Here is a 24387-nt window from a genome sequence, read left to right as displayed (position 1 = left end):
CTTCAAGAGATCCACAGCCCTGCAACTCCAAACTATGAAAAAACAAATAAACAAACAAACAAAAACAAAATGAGAACAGGAGGAGGACTTACCTCCACACCAAAGAAAATTAGGGTTCTTTGATCGGTTCTGTTTTTGACCCCATCAGGCAGTGTTGGAAATTTTTCTACCCTCTCCCCAAGCAATGGCACCACATTATTTTTTTTTAAGATTTATGTGACTCCAATAGAGGGTAAATCTTCATTGAGTTGAGGCGTATCAGAGAACAATGGCAGACCAGGTGGCTTCACAGCTGAAGCAGGCTCAGGGTTTCTGTAAGAGGAAGAATCGGAGGAACTGTCCTATATTTTAACTTTAGCAGCAGTTTCACCTTTAACCAAGACGCGTGCATGAGGCTCTTTCCTGTTATCCTGCCCCTTGAAGGAGTCCCGATAACCAACAGAACACTATTGCTGAGAACTGTTTCTGCAAGCCTTGTGGTAGTTTTAGATACTCATGGGGTATGAGTATAAGAAAGGAGAAAGTAGATGGGGAAGAGTACAACATACAGGAAAAACAGGAGACTCTCTATATTGTTTGTTAAAAAATTTTGCATCTTTATCCTCGAGGAGTCTGAGACCTCTCAGGCCAAGATTGTTGCACAAGTCCATTCCAGTTACCATTGCCCAAGCAAGGAAGTTCCAGGAGTCTGGCAAGAGTATCACCTGGGTTCCAAAGGTAATCCTCCAAGCCTCTACTGAGGAATAGCAGCCTTAACTTCCCTGCTACTCCGGGTCAATGACTCCATCCATAATGGTGACTCCTGCTCTCACAAGCTAGTCTTTGGACATATGATGACTGAGGGGCCTTGATGGCCACTGTACCTTGCAGTTCCATGGCATTCATGCTGTATCCCTGGCAAAAGTGCATTCTCTGTAGACCAAGACCTACCTACAGCCCTGGAGAATACACAGTTGCTGGGAGGACAAGCAGAAAAACCACCAGTGGATCATTAAGAGTCATGGTAAGTAGGGCCACCCAACTTCTACTCCTTGCTTCCCGGTCCCATATATTCCTCATAATGGATATACAGTACCATGTAGCAGTCTTTGATTGAACATACACACTGTACCCTGAAGGATGGCACTCTATCCTTCCAGGATATTGTTTCTGAGCTGATGTTTCGGCCGTGCCTTCAGTAGCTCATTGCAGTGCAGTGTGCGGGTGGTTGCCAGTGAATATTTGATGTGGTGCAAACAATGGATTCCATTGGGATGGGCCCATTCCTTTACCTCATTCACTGAAGGCTGAGGTCTCTGTTCACATCCTAAGCCACATGGGATTCCATGGTTAAAGATCACACATTTCATAAGCAAGCCCCCAATACTGATGCTGGCTGTGGCCCTGCAGGCACAAAAGGCTACTTATCACATCTAGAATTGCTATCTATTCTTGCGAGGACCAAATGCTGGCCCTTCCAGATTGGAAGGGGCCCACGGTAGTTGACTTCCCACCAATTAACTGCTAGGTCTTCTTGAGAAATAATGACTTCTCAGGACTTCAGCAATGATCTTTGTTGTGGCAAGTTGGACATTTAGAGACGGTAGTACCTGGACTGACTTTCTTGGCAAGTGGGAGTCTATGCTATTGAGCTCACTGTAGCCACTACCTCTGCCACCATGGCCACTCTGTTCATGTGCCCATTGTGCCAGTTCCATGGTGGGTCAACGGTGAAGATTGTCTAATGTTGATTGGCCGAGTCATTTTCTCTGCCTGGTTGTTCAAGACCTTTTCCAGGATGGATGCTTCTTGATAGGCATGAACCTGTGTTACAAAAATCCAATCAAAAATGGGCAGAAGACCAACATGGACATTTCTCCATAGAAGACATGCAGATGGCCAACAGGCACATGAAAAGATGCTCAACATCACTAATTATTAGAGAAATGCAAGTCAAAACCACAGTGAGGTATCACCTCACAAATGTCAGAATAGCTATATCAAAAATCTGCACATTATAAATGCTGGAGAAGATGTGGGAGAAACAGAACTCTCGTACACTATTAATGGGAATGTAAATTGGTGCAGTCACCATGGAAAGCAGTATGGATGTTCCTTAAAAATCTAAAAATAGGGCTCCCCTGGTGGCGCAGTTGTTGAGAGTCCGCCTGCCGATGCAGGGGACACGGGTTTGTGCCCCAGTCTGGGAATATCCCACATGCCGCAGAGCAGCTGGGCCCATGAGCCATGGCCTCTGAGCCTGCGCATCCGGAGCCTGTTGCTCCACAATGGGAGAGGCCACAACGGTGAGAGGCCTGCGTACTGAAAAAAAAAAAAAAAAAAATAGAACTACCATAAGATTCAGCAATTCCACTCCTGGGTATATACCCGCAAAAACCAAAAACACTAAGTCAAAAATATACACTCAACCCGATGTTCATAGCAGCACTATTTACAATAGCCAAGACATGGAAACAACCCATGTGCCCATCTACAGATAATTGGTTTAAGAAGATGTAATATATATATATATATATATATATACACACACACACACACACACACACACACACACGTGCACACACTGGAATCGTAGTCAGCCATAAAAAATGAAATACTGCCATTTGCAACAACATGGATGGAACTAAAGAATATCACACTAAGTACATCAGACAGAGAAAGACAAATGTTATATGATATCACTTATACGTGGAGTCTAAAAAATAATACAAATGAATCTATATACGAAACAGAAACAGACTCACAGACATAGAAAACAAATGTACGGTTACCAAAGGGGGAAGGGTGGGAATAGGGGGATAAATTAGGAGTTTGGGATTAAGAGATACAAACTGCTGTACACAAAATAGATAAACAAAAAGGATTTATTGTATAGCACAGGGAAATCTATTCAATATCTTCTAAAAACCTATAATGGAAAATAATCTGCACTGTATAGCGATAGAGAGATACAGTTATAGAGAGATATATATCTGAATCATTTTGCTATACAAATGAAACTAATACAATATTGTAAATCAACTATACTTAAAAAAGAAAATCTTCACACTTCCTGACTAAAGCTATATGAGCAGCCACAGAGCTCTATCGCAGAACACCTTTTCTCTGATGCTCTAGTCCTTTTTATTCCAGGCCCTGACCAGCTCATCAGGCTCTTCGCCACCTGAAGTAGTCTAATTAGAAACCTTCCACGTAGGGTAGACGATCAAGGTACTAGGCATAAAACTGCCCAATAATATGATTTTTTATTTCTCTCTTTTTAGAGTCATCCTTGAAGAGGAATGTTATGCAGTCATCTTCCATGTTTGGTTTGAACCCACATACCAAGCCTACCCATCCATACACCAAAGTCAGGCATTTTATTCCTCATTTAGCTGACTGAACAAAACCCCCATGTGGGCATATATGGAAGGTGAGTGAAGTGACTGGTGAAACCATGGTGAGTGATATGATGACTTCAAAAACCTGCTCATACAAGGTACACATGTCTTCTCCTCTTGTATGAGCTTGGTATTGGATGTTCTATTTTGAGTTTTCTGTGAATTGCTGCCAGATCCATCTGATTTTATGGATTGCCAGGCCCAGAGAAACCTAGCTGATACACAATGATTCAGGACACGTGCTCATATGGGGCCACATGGACTAAAAGCTCACTTTGCTCAGGTTCCCCTAATGCACTGAGAGCTGTTTCTCCATAGTCTCCATGACATAGATGGCATGGCCTTGTTTCAAAACCCTATGGCCTACGTTGTGATTCTCCTTTGGGGCCTGCCACAGGTTCCACACCACATCTTTACCCCTACCACCAGTTTCCCACAGGGTCAAAGACATCAGCCGTGCCAGACATTATGGCCCAAATTATGGCTTCTGCTTACACAGGCTAGCAAGAAAGCAAGGCCCTTTCTTGCCTTGTGTTCCCACTTCATTATCATCCAGCTCGTATTCATAGGTGTGAAATGTTTGCTTCAATAACCCAAAGCGACATATATATCAGCCATCACATTCCTTGTGGTAGGGAAGGCACCATGAAGCAATTTCCCTTAAACTCGGGGTATGCCTGAACATGACCTACACCACTGTAACCCTAAATACTCCAGTAATGTGAACTGTCCCTGAATCTTTGTAAGGTTTATCTCTTAAGCTTGGAGTGTGTATCTCCTTATAAGACCTCTAATGAACTAACCAACTCATGTTCGCCTGGTCCCATCAGCATGATGCTCTTGATATAATGAATCAGTACGATGTCTTCTGCAGGTTCTGAGACTCTAGATCTGTTCAGATAATATTATGCCAGATGCAAGAAGGTGAACGTGGCCCTGGAGGCAAGTACACAAATATGATTATCCATGCCACATGAATGCTACCTTTTTTTTAATACTCTTTTCTGTTCAAAATAGAAATTAACAAGTTTACCAAATCAATGGCTGCATGCCAGGCACCTGAGGTCATTTAAATATCCTCTAGGAATGATAGTATTTCTGATCCAGCAGCCACAATGAGACATTCTCTTTGGGAGAGTTGGTTGTCTACAATCACTCATTAGGATTGATTAGGTTTCTGTTAGGGCCAGACTGGTGATTTCAATGGAGATATGATGTGTACAACCACTGCTGCCTCTTTTTGTCTTTAATGGTGACCCTTGTGTCCATCTTCCCACCGTGAACACAATATTGACTTCGATTCACTATCTTGGCCAGGGCCAGAAGGATGTTTAAGAGGCTTCCACCCTCACAGTGACAATGATAGCTCTTATTCCACATGCCAAGGACCTTAGAAGGACATTATCCCCACTGCCTAAGATACCAATCCCAATTATATACCTGGGGACTTGGAGGCAATGACCACTGGGTTGGACTGCAGACCACTGAACACATTGTAAAATGTATGCCAGCTAGGACTCCACTTATTTCCTGATGTCATAAGCTCCCACTATTTCAGGGTCCATGAAAATTCTTTGGAGTCTGAGCAGCAATATCAGTGAAGACACTGTGTCCAATAATCTTCTCAATTCTAGTTGTTTCTCTATCCCTACCATATTGTCTCCCAAGGAAATGGTTGTAGGTTTCTTGGGGAAAGGACTGGGAGAATCACTACATAATCTATTTGTCATGATGTTAATATGTCCTTCCTCCTAGGAGCACAGTGATCTCTTTAGTCAACAGAGTCTGTATTTGAAAATTAGCTTTGCCACATGAACTGAGCAGGCATCACTATTTTTTTTTTCCCTTGGTGCAACCATTCTCAGTCTCCTGCTCCTCCCACTTTGCCTTCTTCTGATTATAGATGTTAAGCAGCACTCTCTTTGGCTACTCATCTGTTTGTCTTAGAATGACATTGTCTGTTAGCACCTCAGAAGTCCTTAGGTAAAAGATAAATCACTTCAGCAGCCCCTCCAATATTGGCAATTTTGATGCTAATTCTGATCTCGTAGTTTCAGGCTCTTAAGTGCAGCCCCTGACCTCTGTTACTTGGGAGAACTCATTATCCTCAGAGCTCTTAACAAACACTGGTCTGTGACAATGTATCATCAGACTGTTCTACAGATGAGGGACTCAACTGAACTCCTTAAAGATGATGTTGCCCCTTGCACCAGTACATTTTAAATAATTTGTATTGATGTATGATTGACATATAACATTCTATTAGTTTCAGGTTTACAACATCACTAATCATTAGGGATATTCCACACTTGTCAGAATGGCTATCATCAAAAAGACAACAAATAACAAGTGTTGGCAAGATGTGGAGAAAAGGGAACCCTCACGTCCTGTTGGTGGGAGTGTAAATTGGTGCAGCCACTATGGAAAAGAGTATGGAGGTTCTTCAAAAAATGAAAAATAGGACTACCATACAATCCAGCAGTTCCCTTCCTGGTTACTTTTCCAAAGAAAATGAAAATACTAATTTGAAAAGATATATATACCCCAATGTTCATTGCAGCATTATTTACAACAGCCAAGATATGGGAGCAACCTAAGGGTCCATCCATAGATGAATAGAAAAAGACGATGTGATATATATGTGTGTGTGTATATATATATATATATATATATATATATGTGTGTGTGTGTGTGTGTGTGTGTGTGTATATATGTGTGTATTTATATATATATTGGTATTTATGTATAGGTATTTATATATATATATGTGGTATGTATTTTATATATATATACACACAATACAATATATCTATAAAGTAAAATATTACTCAGCCATAAAAAAGAATGAAATATTGTCATTTGTGGCAACATGAATGGGCTTAGGGGGTATTATGCTCAGTGAAATAAGTCAACCAGAGAAAGACAAATATTATATGATTTCACTTTTATGTGAAATCTAAAAATCAAGACAGGGCTTCCCTGTTGGCACAGTGGTTAAGAATCCGTCTGCCAATGCAGGGGACATGGGTTCGAGCCTTGGTCTGGGAAGATCCAACATGTCGCAGAGCAACTAATACCGTGTGTCACAACTACTGAGCCTGCGCTCCAGAGCCCACAAGCCACAACTACTGAAGCCCACATGCCACAGCTACTAAAGCCTGCGTGTCTAGATCCTATGCTCTGCAACAAAGAAAAGCCATCACAATGAGAAGCCCACGCACTGCAATGAAGAGTAGCCCCTGCCCGCTGCAACTAGAGAAAGCCCGTGCACAGCAATGAAGACCCAATGCAGCCAAAAATAAAAATAAATACAATAAATAAATTTATTTAAAAAATAAAAATCAAGACAAATGAACAAACATAACAAAATAGAAACATAGTCATAGATACAGAGAACAGATGGTTGCCAGAGGGGAGGCAGGGGAGGAGAGATTGAGAGGTAGAAACTTCCAGTTACAGAATTAATGAGTCATGGGTATGACATGTACTCTGTGGAGTATATAGTCAATAATCATGTAATGTCTTTGTATGGTGACAGAAGGTAAGTAGACTTACCATGGTGATCATTTTGAAATGTATAGAAATATGGAATCACTGTGCTATATACCAGGAACTAATATAGCGTTGTTGGTCAATTATACCTCAAAACAAACAGACAAAGAAACAAACTCACAGAACACGAGATCAGATTTGTGCTTACCGCAGGCAGGGTTGCGGGGAGGGATGAAGGTAGTCACAAAGTACAAACTTCCAGTTTTACAATAAGTAAATCCAGGATTGTAGTGTACCACGGGATAAATATAATTAACACTGCTGTGTCTTATATATGAAAGTCGTTAAGAGAGTAAATCCCGAGGTCTCATCACAAGGAAAATATAATTTTTTCTAATTGCTTAATATTGTATCTTTACGAGATGGATGTTTACTAAACTTATTGTGGTAATCATTTCATGATGTAAGTTACATCATTATGCTGTACACTTATACAGTGCTGTATGTCAATTACATCTCAATAAACTTGGAGGAAAACATTGTAATTAAAAAATATAAAATAAAAATTGTATAGATAAAACTTTAAAAAAATTAAAAATAAAGTGAAGGAGGCTCACCTGCTTATATTAAAGCATCAGCCTGAGGGGCAGGCATCTAATTTAACACATACATCCGGGAGCCTGCTGGAATACTCTCCAGCGACAGAGACTGGCGGGTGCCGTCTTTGCACTCTCCCTTTGCCATGCTCCAGAGCACGCGTTTCTCCTGGAAGGGACCTTTTCCATGCGTCTGCTGCCCAGATCTTTGCGGCTGCTGCCAAAGGCGTGCATCTTAACTGCCTGGCTCTGGAGGCCAGGGGAGTTTGCGTTCCTGTCCCGTGGGACTGTAATAACTGATGTCACCTAGAAAGGAGTTCATACCCCTCTGTCTGGCACCCAGATATTTGTGGCTGCTGCCAGGAGACACCTCTACATTGCCTGGCTCTGGAGGACAGTGGGGCCTATGATCTTGGGTCCCACAGGATTGTAGCCAAGAGAGAAAGGGTTCTTAAACAGCTACCACCCCCAGGACACAGCAAAAGGCAACAGACCCAAATGCTTGGTCTTTCTGTGAAGGAAGCCTATTAGCTAACCATTATGACTGCGACCTGAGGGGCAGGCCTCTAACTAAACATTCATCTAAGGGCTGACTCTAATCCTTTTCAGAGACCTTGGAGGGCGGGCACTATTTTAAGCTCTCCCTCTGCTACACTCCAGCGCACCAGTGTCTCCTGGAGGGGAGTTTTACTCCACCATACGGCTGGTGACTTAGTTTTTTATGTCTGGTGGCCTGGTTTTTGCAGCTGCCACCCATGGGACACCCCTTGTTCACCTGGCTCTGGGGGACAGTGAGGGGGTGGGGTGGCTTGTATTCCCATCTCTCCCCTGCTTAGAAATCCCCTAGAAGTTTCCAGCTGCCCGTAGGATTCAGTCCAAAATACTCATCACCACTTATAATGCACTGCATGATCTAATTCCTGCCTACTTTCTCCAAACTCATTTCACTCCACACTCCATGCTTTCTCTCTGATCCCTCTCCTCCCTGGCCTTTCAGTTACTCAAAAATACCAGATTCTTTACCTTAGGGTCTTCCTACAAACTTTAAAGTTTGTGTATTTCCTCCCCCACTGATTTTCGGGCTAAATTCTCAACTTAGTGTTATTTCCCCAGATGCCTTCTGTATTTTCAAGCTTGTTTGGTCCCGGGGGGCACCTTAGAGCTGGTTCCCTAGATGCATTCTCCGCACCGCCTCCTGGAGGCCACAATGCCCCTCAGAGACCTTCTCCCCATAGCCCAACCTGCACCTCTGCAGAAACCTCCAAGGATTAAACCTTTTACATCTAGATTCTCCACCCATCAGTCCATTCTAATACCAACTACTCATTTACTTTTGTTTTCAAATTTGTCTTATTTTCTCATTATCACTCTAGACTCCAATCCTTCCTCTTGGGTTTCTAAATTTTCCCTGGGCATCCACTCTGGGGCTCCACAAAAAGTGATAATTTTTTGTTTGAGGGATACCCAACATATGTAGACAGTAAAGAACTTTGCGCCTAGGGAGGACATAAAGGACAAGGCATAAGAACTCAAATTCTTCCAGAAACCTGCAAACAACTGACAAAGGAAGTTGATATCAGGTCTGTGATCATACAGTGTTGGGGAAAAGGCTCTTGAAACCATGAAATGGTAAATTCCTTTAAGGAACCAGTAAAAGTACCTATATAATAGTTCCCAAGAAGATCTTAATAGAGGAAGAATAAAATTTTGCACTAGACTTTTGCAAGATATGGTTTGGCTCAATTAGCATGAATGCTTCTTCCTGTGTCACAGCCAACTGCCTAGTTCTTCTTAATGGTAAATTTGCAATTTCCATAGTACTTGTTATGTTCGACGTTTTTTAAAAAAAATAAATTTATTTATTTATTTTTGGCTGTGTTGGGTCTTCATTGCTGCGCATGGGCTTTCTCTAGTTGTGGTGAGCAGGGGCTACTCTTCGTTGTTTGTTGTGGTGCATGGGCTTCTCATTGTGGTGGCTTCTCTTGTTGCAGAGCACTGGCTCAGCAAGTGGGCTTCAGTCGTTGTGGCACTCGGGCTCAGTAGCTGTGGGGCACATGTGGGATCTTCCCGAACCAGGGCTCGAACCCGTGTCCCCTGCATTGGCAGGTGGATTCTTAACCACTGCACCACCAGGGAAGTCCCGATTTTCGACTTTTAAATGATCCTTTATGTTTTATCACTAAAACATCAATTTCTCTAGCTGTTCAATTTATTTACTGTAATAGAAGATAACTTGAAATTCTCATGTAATCCCTTTTATTTTCTTTTACATGTTTTTATTTTCTGTCTCATCCCTAACATTAAATTTTTTCCCTTAATCTATTAATTGATTCTTTGTAATAACCAGCTTTTTGTTTTATTGATTTATTCTTCTGGTTTTGTTTGTTTTCCATTTCTTTTATTTTAGCTTTTCTTTTGACTAATTCTCTCTTTATACTTTCTCTTAGTTCATTTTTTTTTGTAAGTCAGGTATTTATTTTCTGTCATCTTAAATAATAGGATTTCATATGAAATTTTTTCCTTTTACTTGCCATATAACTTATAATTTCTATTTTGATACCCTTTTTGATTTGGGGGGTTATGCAAAGTAGTATTACTAATAGTGTTATAGATCTTAAAAGTTCTCAACACAAGGAAAAATATTGTACCTATATGAGGTGATGAATGTTAACCAAATTTATCATGGTAAACATTTCACAATATATATGTATATCTAGTTGTTATGTTGTTCACATTAATCTTATATAATGTTATGTGTCAATTTATCTCCATAAAATTGAAAAAAATTTAAATTTTAAAAATAGTGTTATATGATTTTGAAGTGGTACTTTAGGAAGCCAATTTACTTTCGAGGTGTCAAGTTTTATTTATTTATTTATTTATTTATTTATGGCTGTGTTGGGTCTTTGTTTCTGTGCGAGGGTTTTCTCTAGTTGTGGCAAGCGGGGGCTACTCTTCATCGCAGTGTGTGGGCCTCTCACTATCGCGGCCTCTCTTGTTGCCGAGCACAGGCTCCGGATGCGCAGGCTCAGTAGTTGTGGCTCACTGGCCTAATTGCTCCACGGCATGTGGGATCTTCCCAGACCAGGGCTCGAACCCGTATCCCCTGCATTGGCAGGCAGATTCTCAACCACTGTGCCACCAGGGAAGCCCTCAAATTCTATTTTTATTGGATGGGCATTGTGTTTTGGTGTATAGGAAACTTTATAGTACAATGATATTTGACTTTTTTCTTAAACCAGGGCAACTGATGTTACTCAAGCACTTAAAACACACATACAGTCAGGCCATTTTTTAATGGTTTCCTTTCCAAAAAATGTATCTTCAGATTAAAGTACACTTTACTTGCCCTGAATTCAAAGATTTGTCTTTACATTTCTAAATATGTTTTCCTGCAAAGGTTTTTTAACATAAATTTCAATAGATAAGATCCTGTTTCACCCTTGACTTATATCACAAAAGCACATATTCACCTGCCCAAAAAGGAAGCCCTAGTTAGCTTAACTGACAGTATTCAGAAAGCTTTCAGATGGGCTTTAGTCCCATGGCAATTGGAAAGTTAGAAGTTTCCTGATTTGCTCTACCTCATGAAACTTTTTTTTTTGAATTTTTAAAAATTTTATTTATTTATTTATTTATTTATTTATTTATTTATGGCTGCATTGGGTCTTTGTCGCTGCACGTGGGCCTTCTGTAGTCGCGGCGAGCAGGTGCTACTCTTTGTTGTGGTGTGCGGGCTTCTCATTGCAGTGGCTTCTCTTGTTGCAGAGCACGGGCTCTAGGTGCACAGACTTCAGTATTTGTGGCTCACGGGCTCTAGAGCACAGGCTCAGTAGTTGTGGCGCATGGACTTAGTTTCTCCGTGGCATGTGGGATCTTCCTGGACCAGGGCTCGAACCCGTGTCTCCTGCATTGGCAGGCGGATTCTTAACCACTGCACCACCAGGGAAGCCCGAAACTTAATTTTAACCAAGGTAGTAAGTGTACTTCAAGGCAATTCATTTAACTTTGAATTCCTTTTGCTTTCACTAATCTGTACAGAAGAGATCTCTAGCACTTTTGTATAGAAGAGTTACCTTTGATTCTCTGCAAAGTGTTATGCAGCAGATTTTTGTTTGGTTTAGGAATCAGTAATGGGGGATTCTTCACTGTATAGCATGGTATGGGAAACTCTTGCCACCTTTCCACTTGCCATTTCATTTGTTTTTCCAAAAAGTATGAATTATGGTTTAGGACTATGAAAAAAGTCATGGAGGACAGAAATGTATTAGGCACAGTCCCATTCATCCCGTAGCCTATACTCTATAAAAAGTAATAAGATACGGTACTTCCCTGGTGGTCTAGGGGTTAAGACTCAGCACTCCCAATGCAGGGGGCCTGGGTTCAATCCTTGATAACGGAACTAGATCCTGCATGCTGCAACTAAGAGCCCTGCACGCCACAACGCATATCTCACATGCCACAACTAAGACCCAGCACACATAAATAAATATTTAAATACTTAAAAAATAATAGGACAAAACATGAATTATTCTAAAACTAGATGTTAATGATCACTACCATAGGAGAAATATACAATAAAGGGCAAAACAGTGAATTTCCTAGTTGAATAATGTAAAGTACTAATTTTAAGTGGTTTGAAATTGGACTGAATTGGAAACTGAGTAGCCAACTCTCTAGTTCTAGCCATAGAAGTTAGATAGAATGGAGGGAAAGACTCCCTACCCCATCCAGAAGGAGATCTTTGTGGAATGTTGGCTTTGAGGTGTTAGAAAACCATTTAGGTTACTGAAAATGTACCGGAAGTCATCCACACTGTGATAAAATTTGAAGCCAAGGTGAAAGTTGAGTTTACCTAGCAAAAGAGGATACAGCAATAGTTCTCATAGTGTAGTCCCTGGACCACCACCACCACCAGCAGCATCTGGATGCTTGTTAGAAAACCCAGTTTTTCAGGTCCCATTCCAGATCTACTGAATCAGAAATCTTGGGGATGGAACACAGCAATCTGTGTTTTGATAAAGTCTCCAGGGGATCCTGTGCACACTACAGTTTGAGAGTCACTGGGACAAATAAAAAAAATGGAAGAGAGCTAAAGACCCCAGTTGAAGGTTTATAAGGCTGCAGAAGACAAAAGGAAGTCTCAAAGTTGGAGAGGATCCATGGGAGCCAAACATTCATGGAAGCCATGGGAGGAGAGAATTTCAAGAAGGAGATAGTAAGTATTGTCAAATATTATAGGAAGTTTAGTTCAAGTTGGGGCATTTGTACTAGTTCACAAATAGTACAGATGTGAACTGTTGTGCAAGCTTCTTAACCTTTCTGAGCCTCAATGTGTGCACCTGTAAAATGAGTCTGGAATCATGCTCTTTCAAAATTTTAAGATTTTTAGTGAATTAAATTATATACTAGATGTCAATTATGAAACCAGATGATTCATGAAGTAATCTTTCTGTACCATAGCCATTAAATTTGGCCATAGTTCTAAAACCTAACTTTGGTATTAAAGCTCTCAAGATTGGTGATTTTTTTTGTTTGTTTTTTTTGCGGTACGCGGGCCTCTCGCTGTTGTGGCCTCTCCCGTTGCGGAGCACAGGCTCCAGACGCGCAGGCTCAGCGGCCATGGCTCACGGGCTTAGTCGCTCCACGGCATGTGGGATCTTCCCAGACCGGGGCACGAACACGCGTCCGCTGCATCGGCAGGCGGACTCTCAACCACTGCGCCACCAGGGAAGCCCCTTGGATTGGTGATTTTGATAACAACACTCCCATATACTTGCATGAGTTAAGTGATGGCAGAGCAGATACTGGAGGATTATGTAACTTGGCTAGATATCAAGAACATACTAGTGCTGAGGGACTGGCATGGACGGTGGAGATGCCTTGTTTTCTGGATGTAAATTTTTATAAACTGCCACGTGGAAGCGTGACAGTTAAGATGGCTGGGTTAACTATTTTTCTGTTTATTAACACTAGAAACACACAGTTGACATTTGAGTCATATTTATGGGAAAGCAACAGAAGCCATACTGATGAGTTATTTTGTGTTTTTTGTGAGAATTGTAAAATGATGACAAATATCACTTTGATTTAACAGATAGATGTACTAAGGTATACAGTAGTGATGCTTAAGGTGAGGATATATATTATTTGTTAGGTGCTTAAATTTTTCACTGCCCCAAATTTTGTTTCATGAAAATCTTCCAGCATACTTGTAATTCTTACTATTTATTTGCTCCTTCAAGATCATTTCAAGGTTCTTAATAAGTGCTTATTTGGATGATGGAATGAATGGGAGACTGAAGACCTATATTCTCTTAAATTGAATATATGCTTTATCTGATAAGGGTAACAGATTATTAGCTATGGCATTACCTAGAATACATGTATATGATTTAATCCATTATTGACTATTAGCTGAGTGCCAGCCTTTATTGGAGTCAGATCCATAAGGTGACATTTTATGTAGTGAAAAGGTAAGTAAAGGTCTGGACTTTTAGAACAGTTCCCTCGGCATTTAAGATATGAGGAAAAGTTGGAGAAGTAATACACTTGACTAACCTGGGTGCTGTATGAGTTCTGAAGTATCAAAAGAAGTGACTAAGGCGAGAGGCAATGCCATATACAAATTCTTGCACACTTCACAATACATTCTCTAATAAATCCTATGGCCCTATATGTTTCTGTCTCTGCACAGAGATAAGTTAAACAAACAAACATACAACAAAAAATGTAAGCCAAACAATTCAAAATAAAATACAAAGGAATCACAGCACTGAAGGAGACTATTCATAAACCTTACCAACCCTGTTCACAAGACCATCTCTGCAATCCTAAATTCTCCTGTATTCTACAACTGCTCCAGACTCTTTCCCATGAATCTAAATAATTTTCTCCCAGCAACTATGTAGTGTGACTTAACCTCTCAGGCTAAGTCTTCCCACCTTTCTTACTGCTCCAGTCCCCAGGTTTGCAAGGTGTCTCTTTTTTGGAGAGATTGGGGTTGGGGAAGATTGGAGAAATAGGGGTAAGAGAAGGGATTAGCAGTCTTACTTTAATAAACCTTACGCTGATCACTTTAAAATCTTCCTGGTTCAGTTCAGGTGATGCTCTGGGGGAGGGGGTTGATACATTTGCTCAGCCCCAGAACCCAAAACAAAACCCCAAAGTTCAAATTCAAACCCTGAACTATTCTTTCCACTCTCCTTTTTTTCATCTTTCTTATATACTGTTTGGACTTACAATGACTTTGTACACCAAAACCGACAATACGGTGTGATAGAGCTCTGTGATATATTTTAGTCAAAGCCTAGTGGAGCTCTGAAGAGGAAATAATTTACATTGCCTGTGGAGTAAGGGAGGCTTCAAGAACCTGGTGTCCCTAAAGCTGCATCTGGAAGATGTGGAAGTTCATGCAATACTCAGGGAGTTAATATCTCCTCCAGGATGGAGCATGGAGTGAATGAAGAACAGTGTTAGTAAAGGCAGGCCAAAGTCATATTACAAACGCCCTTCAATTACTTGCTAAGAAAATTGGAGTGACTATTGTAGGCAGAAAAAAAGAGGAGAATCTCATCATTATCTATGTCTCTTAGATAACTGTCAGCAGTGTGGGAGATAGACTTGAGTTCATAATTAAGGTTTTGTTTTTGTTTTTTAAGTTTTTTGGCCGCACCCATGGCATGTGGGATCTCAGTTCCCCCCACCAGGGATAGAACCGGCGCCCTCTGTATTGGAAGTGCAGAGTCTTAACCACTGGTCTGCCGGGGAAGTCCCTATAATTAAGGTTTTTGTTTGTTTCTGTTGTTGTTTTTGGGTCTAGATATGAGTGTTAACTAGATCAGCCTAAAGGCAGGAAGGAGATCAGGAATTTCTTTTCTACAGACACTTAGGGGTGAATTTAATAGATGGAAAGATGATAAGGGATTAAACCAGGAATACTTCAGTGGCAATAAAGAGGCAGGGATAGATGGAAAGATTTCAGGGATAGCATGGGAAATGTGAGTCATGTCACCTGCACTCTAAACTATTATGTCATCTCAAACACTTGACAGTTGAGGCTTCCTCTGACTCACCCTGGCAAATGGCACACGTGGGGGGGAGGTCTGTTTCCCAAGCTACCCATGGTTCATTCGTGTGCCCATTAGATTGCCAGTCTCTTTAAGGCAGGGATCATATCTCTTCTTCTCTGTGTCCCACAGAAAGGTGTGCTGGATGGTTGATGAATGAGTGGAAACTAGACATTCATAAATGGCTGAAGATTACACGCAACCTGGCAATAAAAGCACTAACATTAAAAATTCACGGATAGCAAGACACTACACCAATTAACGTTAAACCTAAACTTTCACAGCACGTTTTCCCCCCATCTTTTTTAAGCTGGTAAACTACCCATCCCACACGTAACTATAGAGGCTAAAGTACTGGCTTCAAAGTAACTTTTTTAAAACAGATTTTATTGAGCTGATTTTATGTGCCAGGGGAGTGTTCTAAGAAGAGACCCACAACACAGGAGGTACAGGTTTCTATATCCTTTGACGGTTACTACACACACGACGTAAGTCCCTAAGTTCCGATTGCAAACCAGCTTGCCGGACCAAATCTCTGACGCTCGAATTTCCGGGGGGAAGCGTGAGTATGTTACTACGGATCGATTGCTTTTGCCTGGCGGAGATCTATCTGGAAGGGCCCTGCACTGGGAAGGCAAAGGAAAGGAGGTTAGTAAAGGACGTACTCCTCGGGAGGGACCCAGAGCCACTGAGATTCGGAAGGCCACACTGGCCTGTTTGGCTGGGCATCCAAGCGGGTCGGAGAGTTCAGTCATGTTCGCCCACGCGCTGATGCGCGCCCTGCGCAAGAATAAGACCCTTCGCTACGGAGTTCCCATGTTGGTGAGCGCCGTGAGAAAAAGTGGGGGAGGGATTCCGGAAGGGGTGGGACCACAAGTCTGGCTGGAAGGAGAGTTCTGTGAAACTGTAGCGCGTGCGACCGGGAACCGCAGTCTGGGCTAGGAAGGGGCTGGCGTTTAGGCGGTCCTAGTCTCCTAGTCTCTCCCCGCGCTGGTAGTGGGATCTCGAGTCCCCCTTTTACCTCTTTGGTAGTTACCTGGATGTGCTTCTGAGAGTGATGTCAGAACCAGATTTTAACCCAAGTCTGGGTGATTACTAACCTTCCATCCTACCCCGCTCCGCGCCCGCCCGCCCCCAGCTACAGCTTGACGACACTCTGCAGCATTGGAACTAGTTGTATTTACTTAATTTAACTGTATAATTTCGGGCATCTTCAGGTGTCAGCTTATTAGTTTGTGAACTGGCTTAATTCTTCCAGGCTTGTGATGAGTTAAATAAATCCTTGTGAATTGAACGAAGCACGTTGTAGCAGCCCTCAAAACATGGTCGCTGAATTATAGTTGATATTTTTAAAGAACGTTGAAAGTAGTTTGGGTGTCTATTTCTTTGCATCTATTCCTACGCGGAGTCCCCAGAAGGTTGCATTCGTCTTGAAATTTAGATTGTTGTTGGCTTAACACACCACCAACCCGAGTGGGAATCCAGCGAGACCACTCCGTTTCTTTTCAGTTTGACCTTGGCAAGTTACTTTGCTTCAGCAAGCCTTGATGTCATAGTAAATGAAACAATTTAAATAAAAAGCATGTGGACAAAGTCCACTTTCTTTTAAATAGTTTATTACTTTGGTATGGATTTGGTACAGGTGAAGTTACTAGCTTTTGCATTTAAGCAGGACTAAAGGAAAGAAGTGACCTTAGAAAAGTAATGAGTTTTTTTACTCATCTTTGATGAATGCGGATTTCTTGCTCATCTTCGGAAACTCCTTTTTATCCATCTTTCTAAAAGTTTAAAGAAAGCTATAAGACAATGTAGGTGATGAGGAATGTGTAAAAACTATCCTCCCTGTAGATTCCCCTGCCACAAAATAGAGATCCATTCAAAAATACTGTGATTGTAGTCATTACGTTGAGGTCACCTGCATGTCCCACTGGAAGACAGTTTGATTTTGTTTTTTATCTTTCAAAATCATCAAAGCTAAGCTCTTAAAACCAGTAGTATTAAAGTACCTTCTAAGGTTTCCCTCATTTGTTTTATTTCATGGAGTGGAGACTACCACAGTAGACTTCTTCCCAAGTGTATTTCTCTATACTGATCTCTGTGTCTATATTGGACCTGTACTATACTGGACCTAGGTCTGTACTGTTTCAAAATATGGGTCCTAGACATATAACTACCTTTGTAGAGGAAAATGTTGAATTCAGTACTCTAAAACCCAGTACTACTAGAAGGACCTCAAAAGATACATCTCTTCATCATGTATCAGTCAAATATTCCATAATTACTGTAGTATACTACTATACTTCAAGTTGAAATTATTTCCTCTCTTAGATAAATGTTAATGCTTGCTTCATAAGAATCTTTATTCAGCAACATGCAGAAGAGGACTTAGAGTACCAGGTACAGGCCAATAATACTGTCCTTCCCTGCTCTCCCAAACCACTTGAAAAAGAGAATATATTTGTTGTCTCCCAAACCACTTGAAAAAGAGAGTATATTTGTTGTTTCAGTTTCCACACTGCGCATTTAGTCGGCAGAATTTACCTTTCTAATCTGACCAGTGACTACTGGTTTCTACATTCTAAAAAATGAGCCCATTTAATGTTTTCTGTTCAGTTGTTTTTAGTTTATTCAGTGTTATGCAGCTATCACCACAGTCTAATTTTAGAACATTTTCATCACCCTAAGAGAAACACCATACTCAGTAGTAGCCACTTCCTGTTGTCCCCTACCCTTCTCCCATCCTAGTTAACCACTAATCTACTTTTGTCTATAGATTTCATAGAATAATACAACTTATGGTCTTTTGTGACTGACTTTGTTCACTTAGCATAATGTTTTCAAGGTTCATTCATGTAACATGTATCAAAACCTCATTCCTTTTAATGGCTAATATTCCATCAGTTGGAATATTTATTTTTCATTGATGAACATTTAGGTTGTTTTCATTTCTTGGCTATTATGAATGATGCTGCTATGAACATTCATGTACGGATTTTTGTATGGATGTGTTTTCATTTCTGTTGAGTAAATACCTAGTAGTAGAAATGCTGGGTCATATGGTAACTCCATGTTTAACATTTTGAGGAACTGCCAAGCTATTTCCCAAAAACTACGTCATTTTACGTTCCCACCAGCAATATATGAGGCTTCTGATTTTTCCATTCTTGCCAACAGTTGTCATTGTCCACTTTTGTTTTTTAATTAAACCCTTACTAGTGGGTGTGAAGTGGTATCTCACTGTGGTTTTGATTTGCATTTCCCTAATGACTAATGATGCAGGACATTCGTTCATACAGTGGATTATTGTTTATCTGTATATCTTCTTTGGGGAAATGTCTATTCAAGTCCTTTGCCCATTTTTAAATGGGGCTGTTTTTGTTTTTATTGGGCAGAGGTTTTCTTAAACACCTGGAAGCAGTAAGTTTCCCAGTGTTTGTCAAGGGGCTCTGTGTGCTTGATTGGGTATGCCTTCAGTACCCAGGCAGGTTACACTTCGCCTTAAGCTGTTACTTCTTGCTTGCTCAGAGCCTCAAGGTTAGCCACAGGTGAGTGTTTAGGGCCTTCTCAGATCTCTCCTGAGCTTACGCGCTGCTCTGGGCACGTGGACAGTTCTGCTCATGTGCATGTCCTTCCAGAGTGTCAGGAATATGTTTGAGCTTTTCAGAGTCCGCTATGGACACCTTATGCCTCATATTTTCCTTTGAGTGTTTTGGTTAGACTATTCCTTGCCCTGTTTTCTACCACCTCAGGCAGTATGATGTTAAACAATGGCCTCTGAATTTTTTCAGCAAACACTTCCAGGGAGAAGTCTGTTTGCACTAGTTGAGCTCCAAGTCAGGAAAACTAAAGACAGCCTTGTGAGTGGGTCTTCCAGGGAACCACCAGACTGGTCAAATAATGAAAATTCTCAGGGAATAAGACTTCAAGGAGCTCCACCCCATTATGCCCCTTCCAGCGGCTACTGCTTTATATCATGATTTTAGACTGCTGGTTTTCATGTTTACCAAGGAGTGTGGGTCGAGTCGTGGGAACAGGTAGGCTAAAAATGCCACCAAGCTTTCTGCTTTAACCGAGATTCAGTCATTCTCCTCACATAAATGTTCCCAACATCACTGCAGGCCTTTTTTAATTTCCAAAGTTCTGAAAAAATAGATTTGACAACTTTTGCCAGTGTTTTCATTGCGTTAATGGAGAAGGTTTTGGAGATTCTTACTCTGCCATTTCACTGATGTCACTGTTTTTGTTTTTGGGGGGGCTCTGGTGAGATTTTTCTAAATTTTCATTTGTTTATTGCTCTTTGAGGCACTTTTATGATGGTTCCTTTAAAATCTTTGCTAATGTCGCTTGATAGTCTTTCCTAATTCAAGTTGCTGTTTCCTGATTCTTGTAACAAGTGAATGTTTATTTTATCTTGGACATTCTGTATAGTATGTTAGGAAACTTTATATTCTCTTTAGGTCTTCTACTTTAGCAGTGGTCACCATGCTTGCATTAAGCTTGTGGATAGAAGTTAATGTAGGTAGAGTAGATCACTGTGCCCTGGGGGTACTCCAAGTTCAGAGGGTTGGGGTGTACAGGAGGGACCAATACAGGAGACTGAGAAGGGTTCTCAGTGAGGTAAAAGGAAAACCAGGTTTAAGGGAAGAGAAGGAAAATGTGATCAACGGTGTCCAATTTTGCTCATGAAATAAGATGAGAACAGAGAGCTAAACATTGCATTTAGTAACATGATGTCAGTGTTGGTTGGAATGGATCTGAGAGAAAGTGGAAAGAGCAGCAAGCACAGACGACTTGTTTGAGAAATTTTACTGCAGGTGAGAACGAAGAAACGGGCTAAGAACATGGGGAAGTAAGGTCTAGAGAAATCTGGTAATAAGATGGGAGAAATGATAGCATTTTTTATGATGAATCATGCAGTGTGGTGAGCAAGATTTTTGATGAATCACTGCCCTTCAGTATATAAGATGGTTGGGATCTAGTGCAGAAATGAAGATATTTAGCTAGGAGTGTAGATACCATGGTAATGAGTGGTCGGTAGTACAGTGCCATGTTGACACTAACTATGTAGCATTAGTACAGACTTCATAGATTAAGTGCACAGTTCTCCATAAAACTCCCCTCATCAGACACCAGCTGAAAGCTGTGCGATATTAGGCCACCTGTGCTTCTGATCAACTGGTTACAAATTCAGTGGTTCCTGATAGCCCCTCAGGTTCAATAATTCAGTAGACTGACTCACAGAACTCAGGATATCACTATACTGAGGATTATTGTTTTATCATAAAGGTTATGAATTAGGAACAGTTGAAGGAAGAGACCCTTAGGGCAAGGTCTGGGGAATGTCCCAAAGGCAGAGTTTCCTTGTTTTCTCCCTGTGGAATCAGGGTATGCCACCATCCCAGCACATTGATGTGTTCACCAACCAGGAAGCTCATCCAGAGTTTTTTATTGGGATTCTGTTATTGGGATTTTCATCATCTATGGTCGATTGGATCATTGGCTGTGTGACTGAACTCAATCTCCTGCCTCACTTTCCTCCTTGGAGGTCAGGAGGTCAGGTGGCTATCACATGGCTCAAGGCCCCCACCCTCTAGTCACATGGTTGATCATTCCAGCATGGCCAACCTCTATGCTGTGACTATCTAGGGACCCACAGTGAGTCACCTCATTGGTATAAACTCAGCTGTGGTCCCAATAACAAAGATGCTCCTGTCACTCAGGAAATTCCAAGTGAGTAGCTCCCTCCCAAGAACCCAGGACCAAGACCAGACAAATTCTTTATTATGTAACACGTGGGTATTGCGATGGCAGTTGTGCAGAAAAGAGATGATGGGGGCCTAGACTAGAATATTAGAAGAAGATATAGTCCGAAATTGTCAGATTTAAGAAATATTTTGACAGAACTCAGTGATGGATTAGATGTGAGATAGGAATTAGAGGAGCTAAAGATGACTCCAGAGAAGCTGGCTTGAGTAATTGGATGAAAGTATTTGACCTTAATTGGGATGTGGAAGATTGATTAGCAGCAGATTGGGGCAGAAAGAGTGTTGGGGTAAAAAATCAAGAATTTTTTCATGTTAATTTATATATACCTGTTAAACTTTCAAGTGGAGATGTGAAGTAGGAGGGCAGGTCTTCACTTCAGTGGGATGTTTCCCACTGAGAATGTACATGTGGAAGTTGTTAGGTTATAGAAGCTATTTAAATCCGTGGAACTGGATGGCATCACCTAGGGGCTCTCTTGGTTGTGAATAGGTAAAAAAGGTGTGAAGACTGAGCCTTTTGAGATACTCCAACATTTTGAGATGGGAAGGTGAGGAAGAATGAATAAAGGGAGGCTGAGAGGAGTTAGAAAAATCACAGGTGTGTTTTTTTTTGTCACCAACCAGGGTTCTTGGCCTTCCTTAATCAACAGATATTGATAAGAGGCCAGACAAGAAATTCAGGCAAGACTTTATCAGCAGGGGGGAGCGAAAACAGGTAACAGGTTCCCTCGCTCGCTTGAACCCCTAGGGTGGGGGCCAGCTGATTCCTTATATGGGGAGAGCGTAGGGATGTGTCCATGGGTGGGGCTAAAGGGGTGGCTTAGGTGGTCTGCCCACCCCTTTGTGGTGTTGAGTGTAGGGGGCATGTGCAGTACCCTGCTTTTACTCCTGACACCGTGTTTTTGCTCCCAGCTCTTCAGAAGTGGCAGTTGGGTTTTTGGTCTTTTTGTATCTTGTTGTGCATAATTTGTCCCAACTGTGCATGCTTGCAGTAATTTTTAGTCCCTAATACTTTCTTTGCATTTTGTTGCTGGAGGAGAAGTTTGTCCAGGTGCAAGCACTGCAGCAAAGGGTCCCAGGTGCCAGGTCCCAGCGTGTCTCATTTTCATTGAAACCAAGAGACAAAAAAGTTACTTTACTTATACAAAGAATGATTACATATTGACATTGGATATTGATATTGACATTGGAAGTATTAGCTGGTTATATATAACATATTTTTCCTGGTTTCTTGTCTTTTGATTTGATGTCATTTTTGTTTTATTTATTTGCAGATAAGAGACTAAATTTTTATGTGGTCAGATTTATTGGGTTTTTAAATTCATAGCCTCAAGGTTTTGTTGGTATTCCCACTTCAAAATTATAGAATTTTATATTTTACAGTGTTTTTATCTGTTTGTATTACTTTAATTGGTAATATTAATATATTGATGGTAGGGATCAAACTTAATGTTTTTCCAAATTGCTAGACTTTTACAGCTTGAGGATGAGAGTGAAGCCCGTTAGATTATCAGAGGAGATGCTAAAGCAGCAATGGCCATTCATGGGCTCTTTTAAGGTGTACCACATACTGAGAAGGGTAACATACTTCATGAGATTGTTTTATCACTTGGTTAGAAAATGGAGAAAAATGCTCTCTAATTGGCCTATTTTGCAAAATCATAAAATTGAAAGAATTCTAGTCTTGAAGAAGCAAGGCCAGGATTTTATTCCTGGATTTACCCATTACAATCATGGGCAAGTCATTTAGTTCGCTGTACTTTTATTTCCTCATCTATTAAGTGTATTTTTTTTCCCCTAGCTCATAGGTCTTTTGTAAGAATCAACTAATATAATGCTTCTGATGGTGATATTTAAATAAGGTCAAGTACAGGTGGGGGTAATGATTTTGGTATTTGCTCATGTGCTAAAATGTTTCCCAGTGATAGTGTGTACTATATCTACTCTGAGAAGATGAATGGTAACTCACCAGGGAAAATAATCTATAAGATTTTGTATAATCTACCACTGTTGGTGTTCAGATAAGTAATGTATAGATAGACTGAATTCTGCCCTTCTATTTTGTTTAATCGTTTCCCTGTCTTGTTTCAGTTGCTGATTGTTGGAGGTTCTTTTGGTCTTCGTGAGTTTTCACAAATCCGTTATGATGCTGTAAAGATTAAAGTAAGAACTGTCATTGGTATTTGACATGTGTACATGTATGTTCTGGTTTATGAGACACGAATATTCAGTAAACTAAGCTGTCTTGAGTTTTATCTTGCTTTTTATGACTGATATATGGGGACTTCCCTGGCGGTGCAGTGGTTAAGACTCTGCTCTTCCAATGCAGGGGGCATGGGTTCGATCCCTGGTCAGGGAACTAAGATCCCACATGCTGCATGGTGATGCCAAAAAATAAAATAACTAACTAACTAACTAAATATAATAAAAATAATACAAAGAGCTGTTTAAAAAAAAAGACTGATATATGATCTTTGGACTCTTTAAAAAAATTTTTTTATACTATTTCTAAAGGTTACTTTCCATTTACAGTTATTACAGAATATTGGCTATATTCCCTATGTCGCACATTATATCCTTGAGCCTGTCTTACACCCAACAGTGTGTACTGCCCATGCCTTCACCCCTGTTGCCCCTCCCCCCCCCACTGGTAACCTCTAGTTTGTTTTTTATATTTGTGAGTCTGCTTCCTTTTTTGTTGTATTCACTAGTTTGTGATATTTTTTAGAATCCACATATACGTTATCATACAGTATTTATCTTTCTCTGATTTATTTCACTTAGCATAATGCCCTCCAAGTCCATCCATGTTGCTGCAAATGGCAAAATTTCATTCTTTTTTTTATGGCTAAGTAAAACATACGTGTGTGTGTCTGTGTGTGTGTGTGTATATATATATATATATATACCCACACACACAGAAACAATTTTTTTTTTTTTTTGCAAATTATGGGTTTTTTTTTTAAGATCTTTATTGGAGTATAATTGCTTTACAATGGCGTGTTAGTTTCTGCTGTATAACAAAGTGAATCAGCTATACATATACACATATCCCCATATCTCCTCCCTCTTGCATCTCCCTCCC

The 24387-nt window shown here is 40.7% G+C and overlaps 1 protein-coding gene across 2 annotated transcripts in view; it reads left to right on the top strand.

The window, feature by feature from the left end:
* The first annotated feature begins 16160 nt into the window (after positions 1-16160).
* The window catches only part of COX16 (cytochrome c oxidase assembly factor COX16), a 33752-nt gene continuing 25525 nt past the window's right edge, over positions 16161-24387 (top strand). The window contains exons 1-2 of one of the 2 annotated variants that reach the window (XM_027111636.1): positions 16161-16359; positions 23394-23465. In XM_027111636.1, coding sequence (XP_026967437.1) covers positions 16291-16359; positions 23394-23465 — 141 coding nt within the window. In that variant the 5' untranslated portion in view covers positions 16161-16290. The remainder of the gene's footprint in view (positions 16360-23393; positions 23466-24387) is intronic. The other variant, XM_027111637.1, reaches the window with a different exon arrangement.

This window comes from Aethalodelphis obliquidens, unplaced genomic scaffold (genome assembly GCF_003676395.1).
Source record: "Aethalodelphis obliquidens isolate GAN/ISIS:26980383/991018 unplaced genomic scaffold, ASM367639v1 scaffold10, whole genome shotgun sequence".
Classification (NCBI taxonomy): Eukaryota; Metazoa; Chordata; class Mammalia; order Artiodactyla; family Delphinidae; genus Aethalodelphis; species Aethalodelphis obliquidens.
Note: the sequence above shows the minus strand (reverse complement) of the source record. Positions and strands in the feature narration are given on the sequence as shown.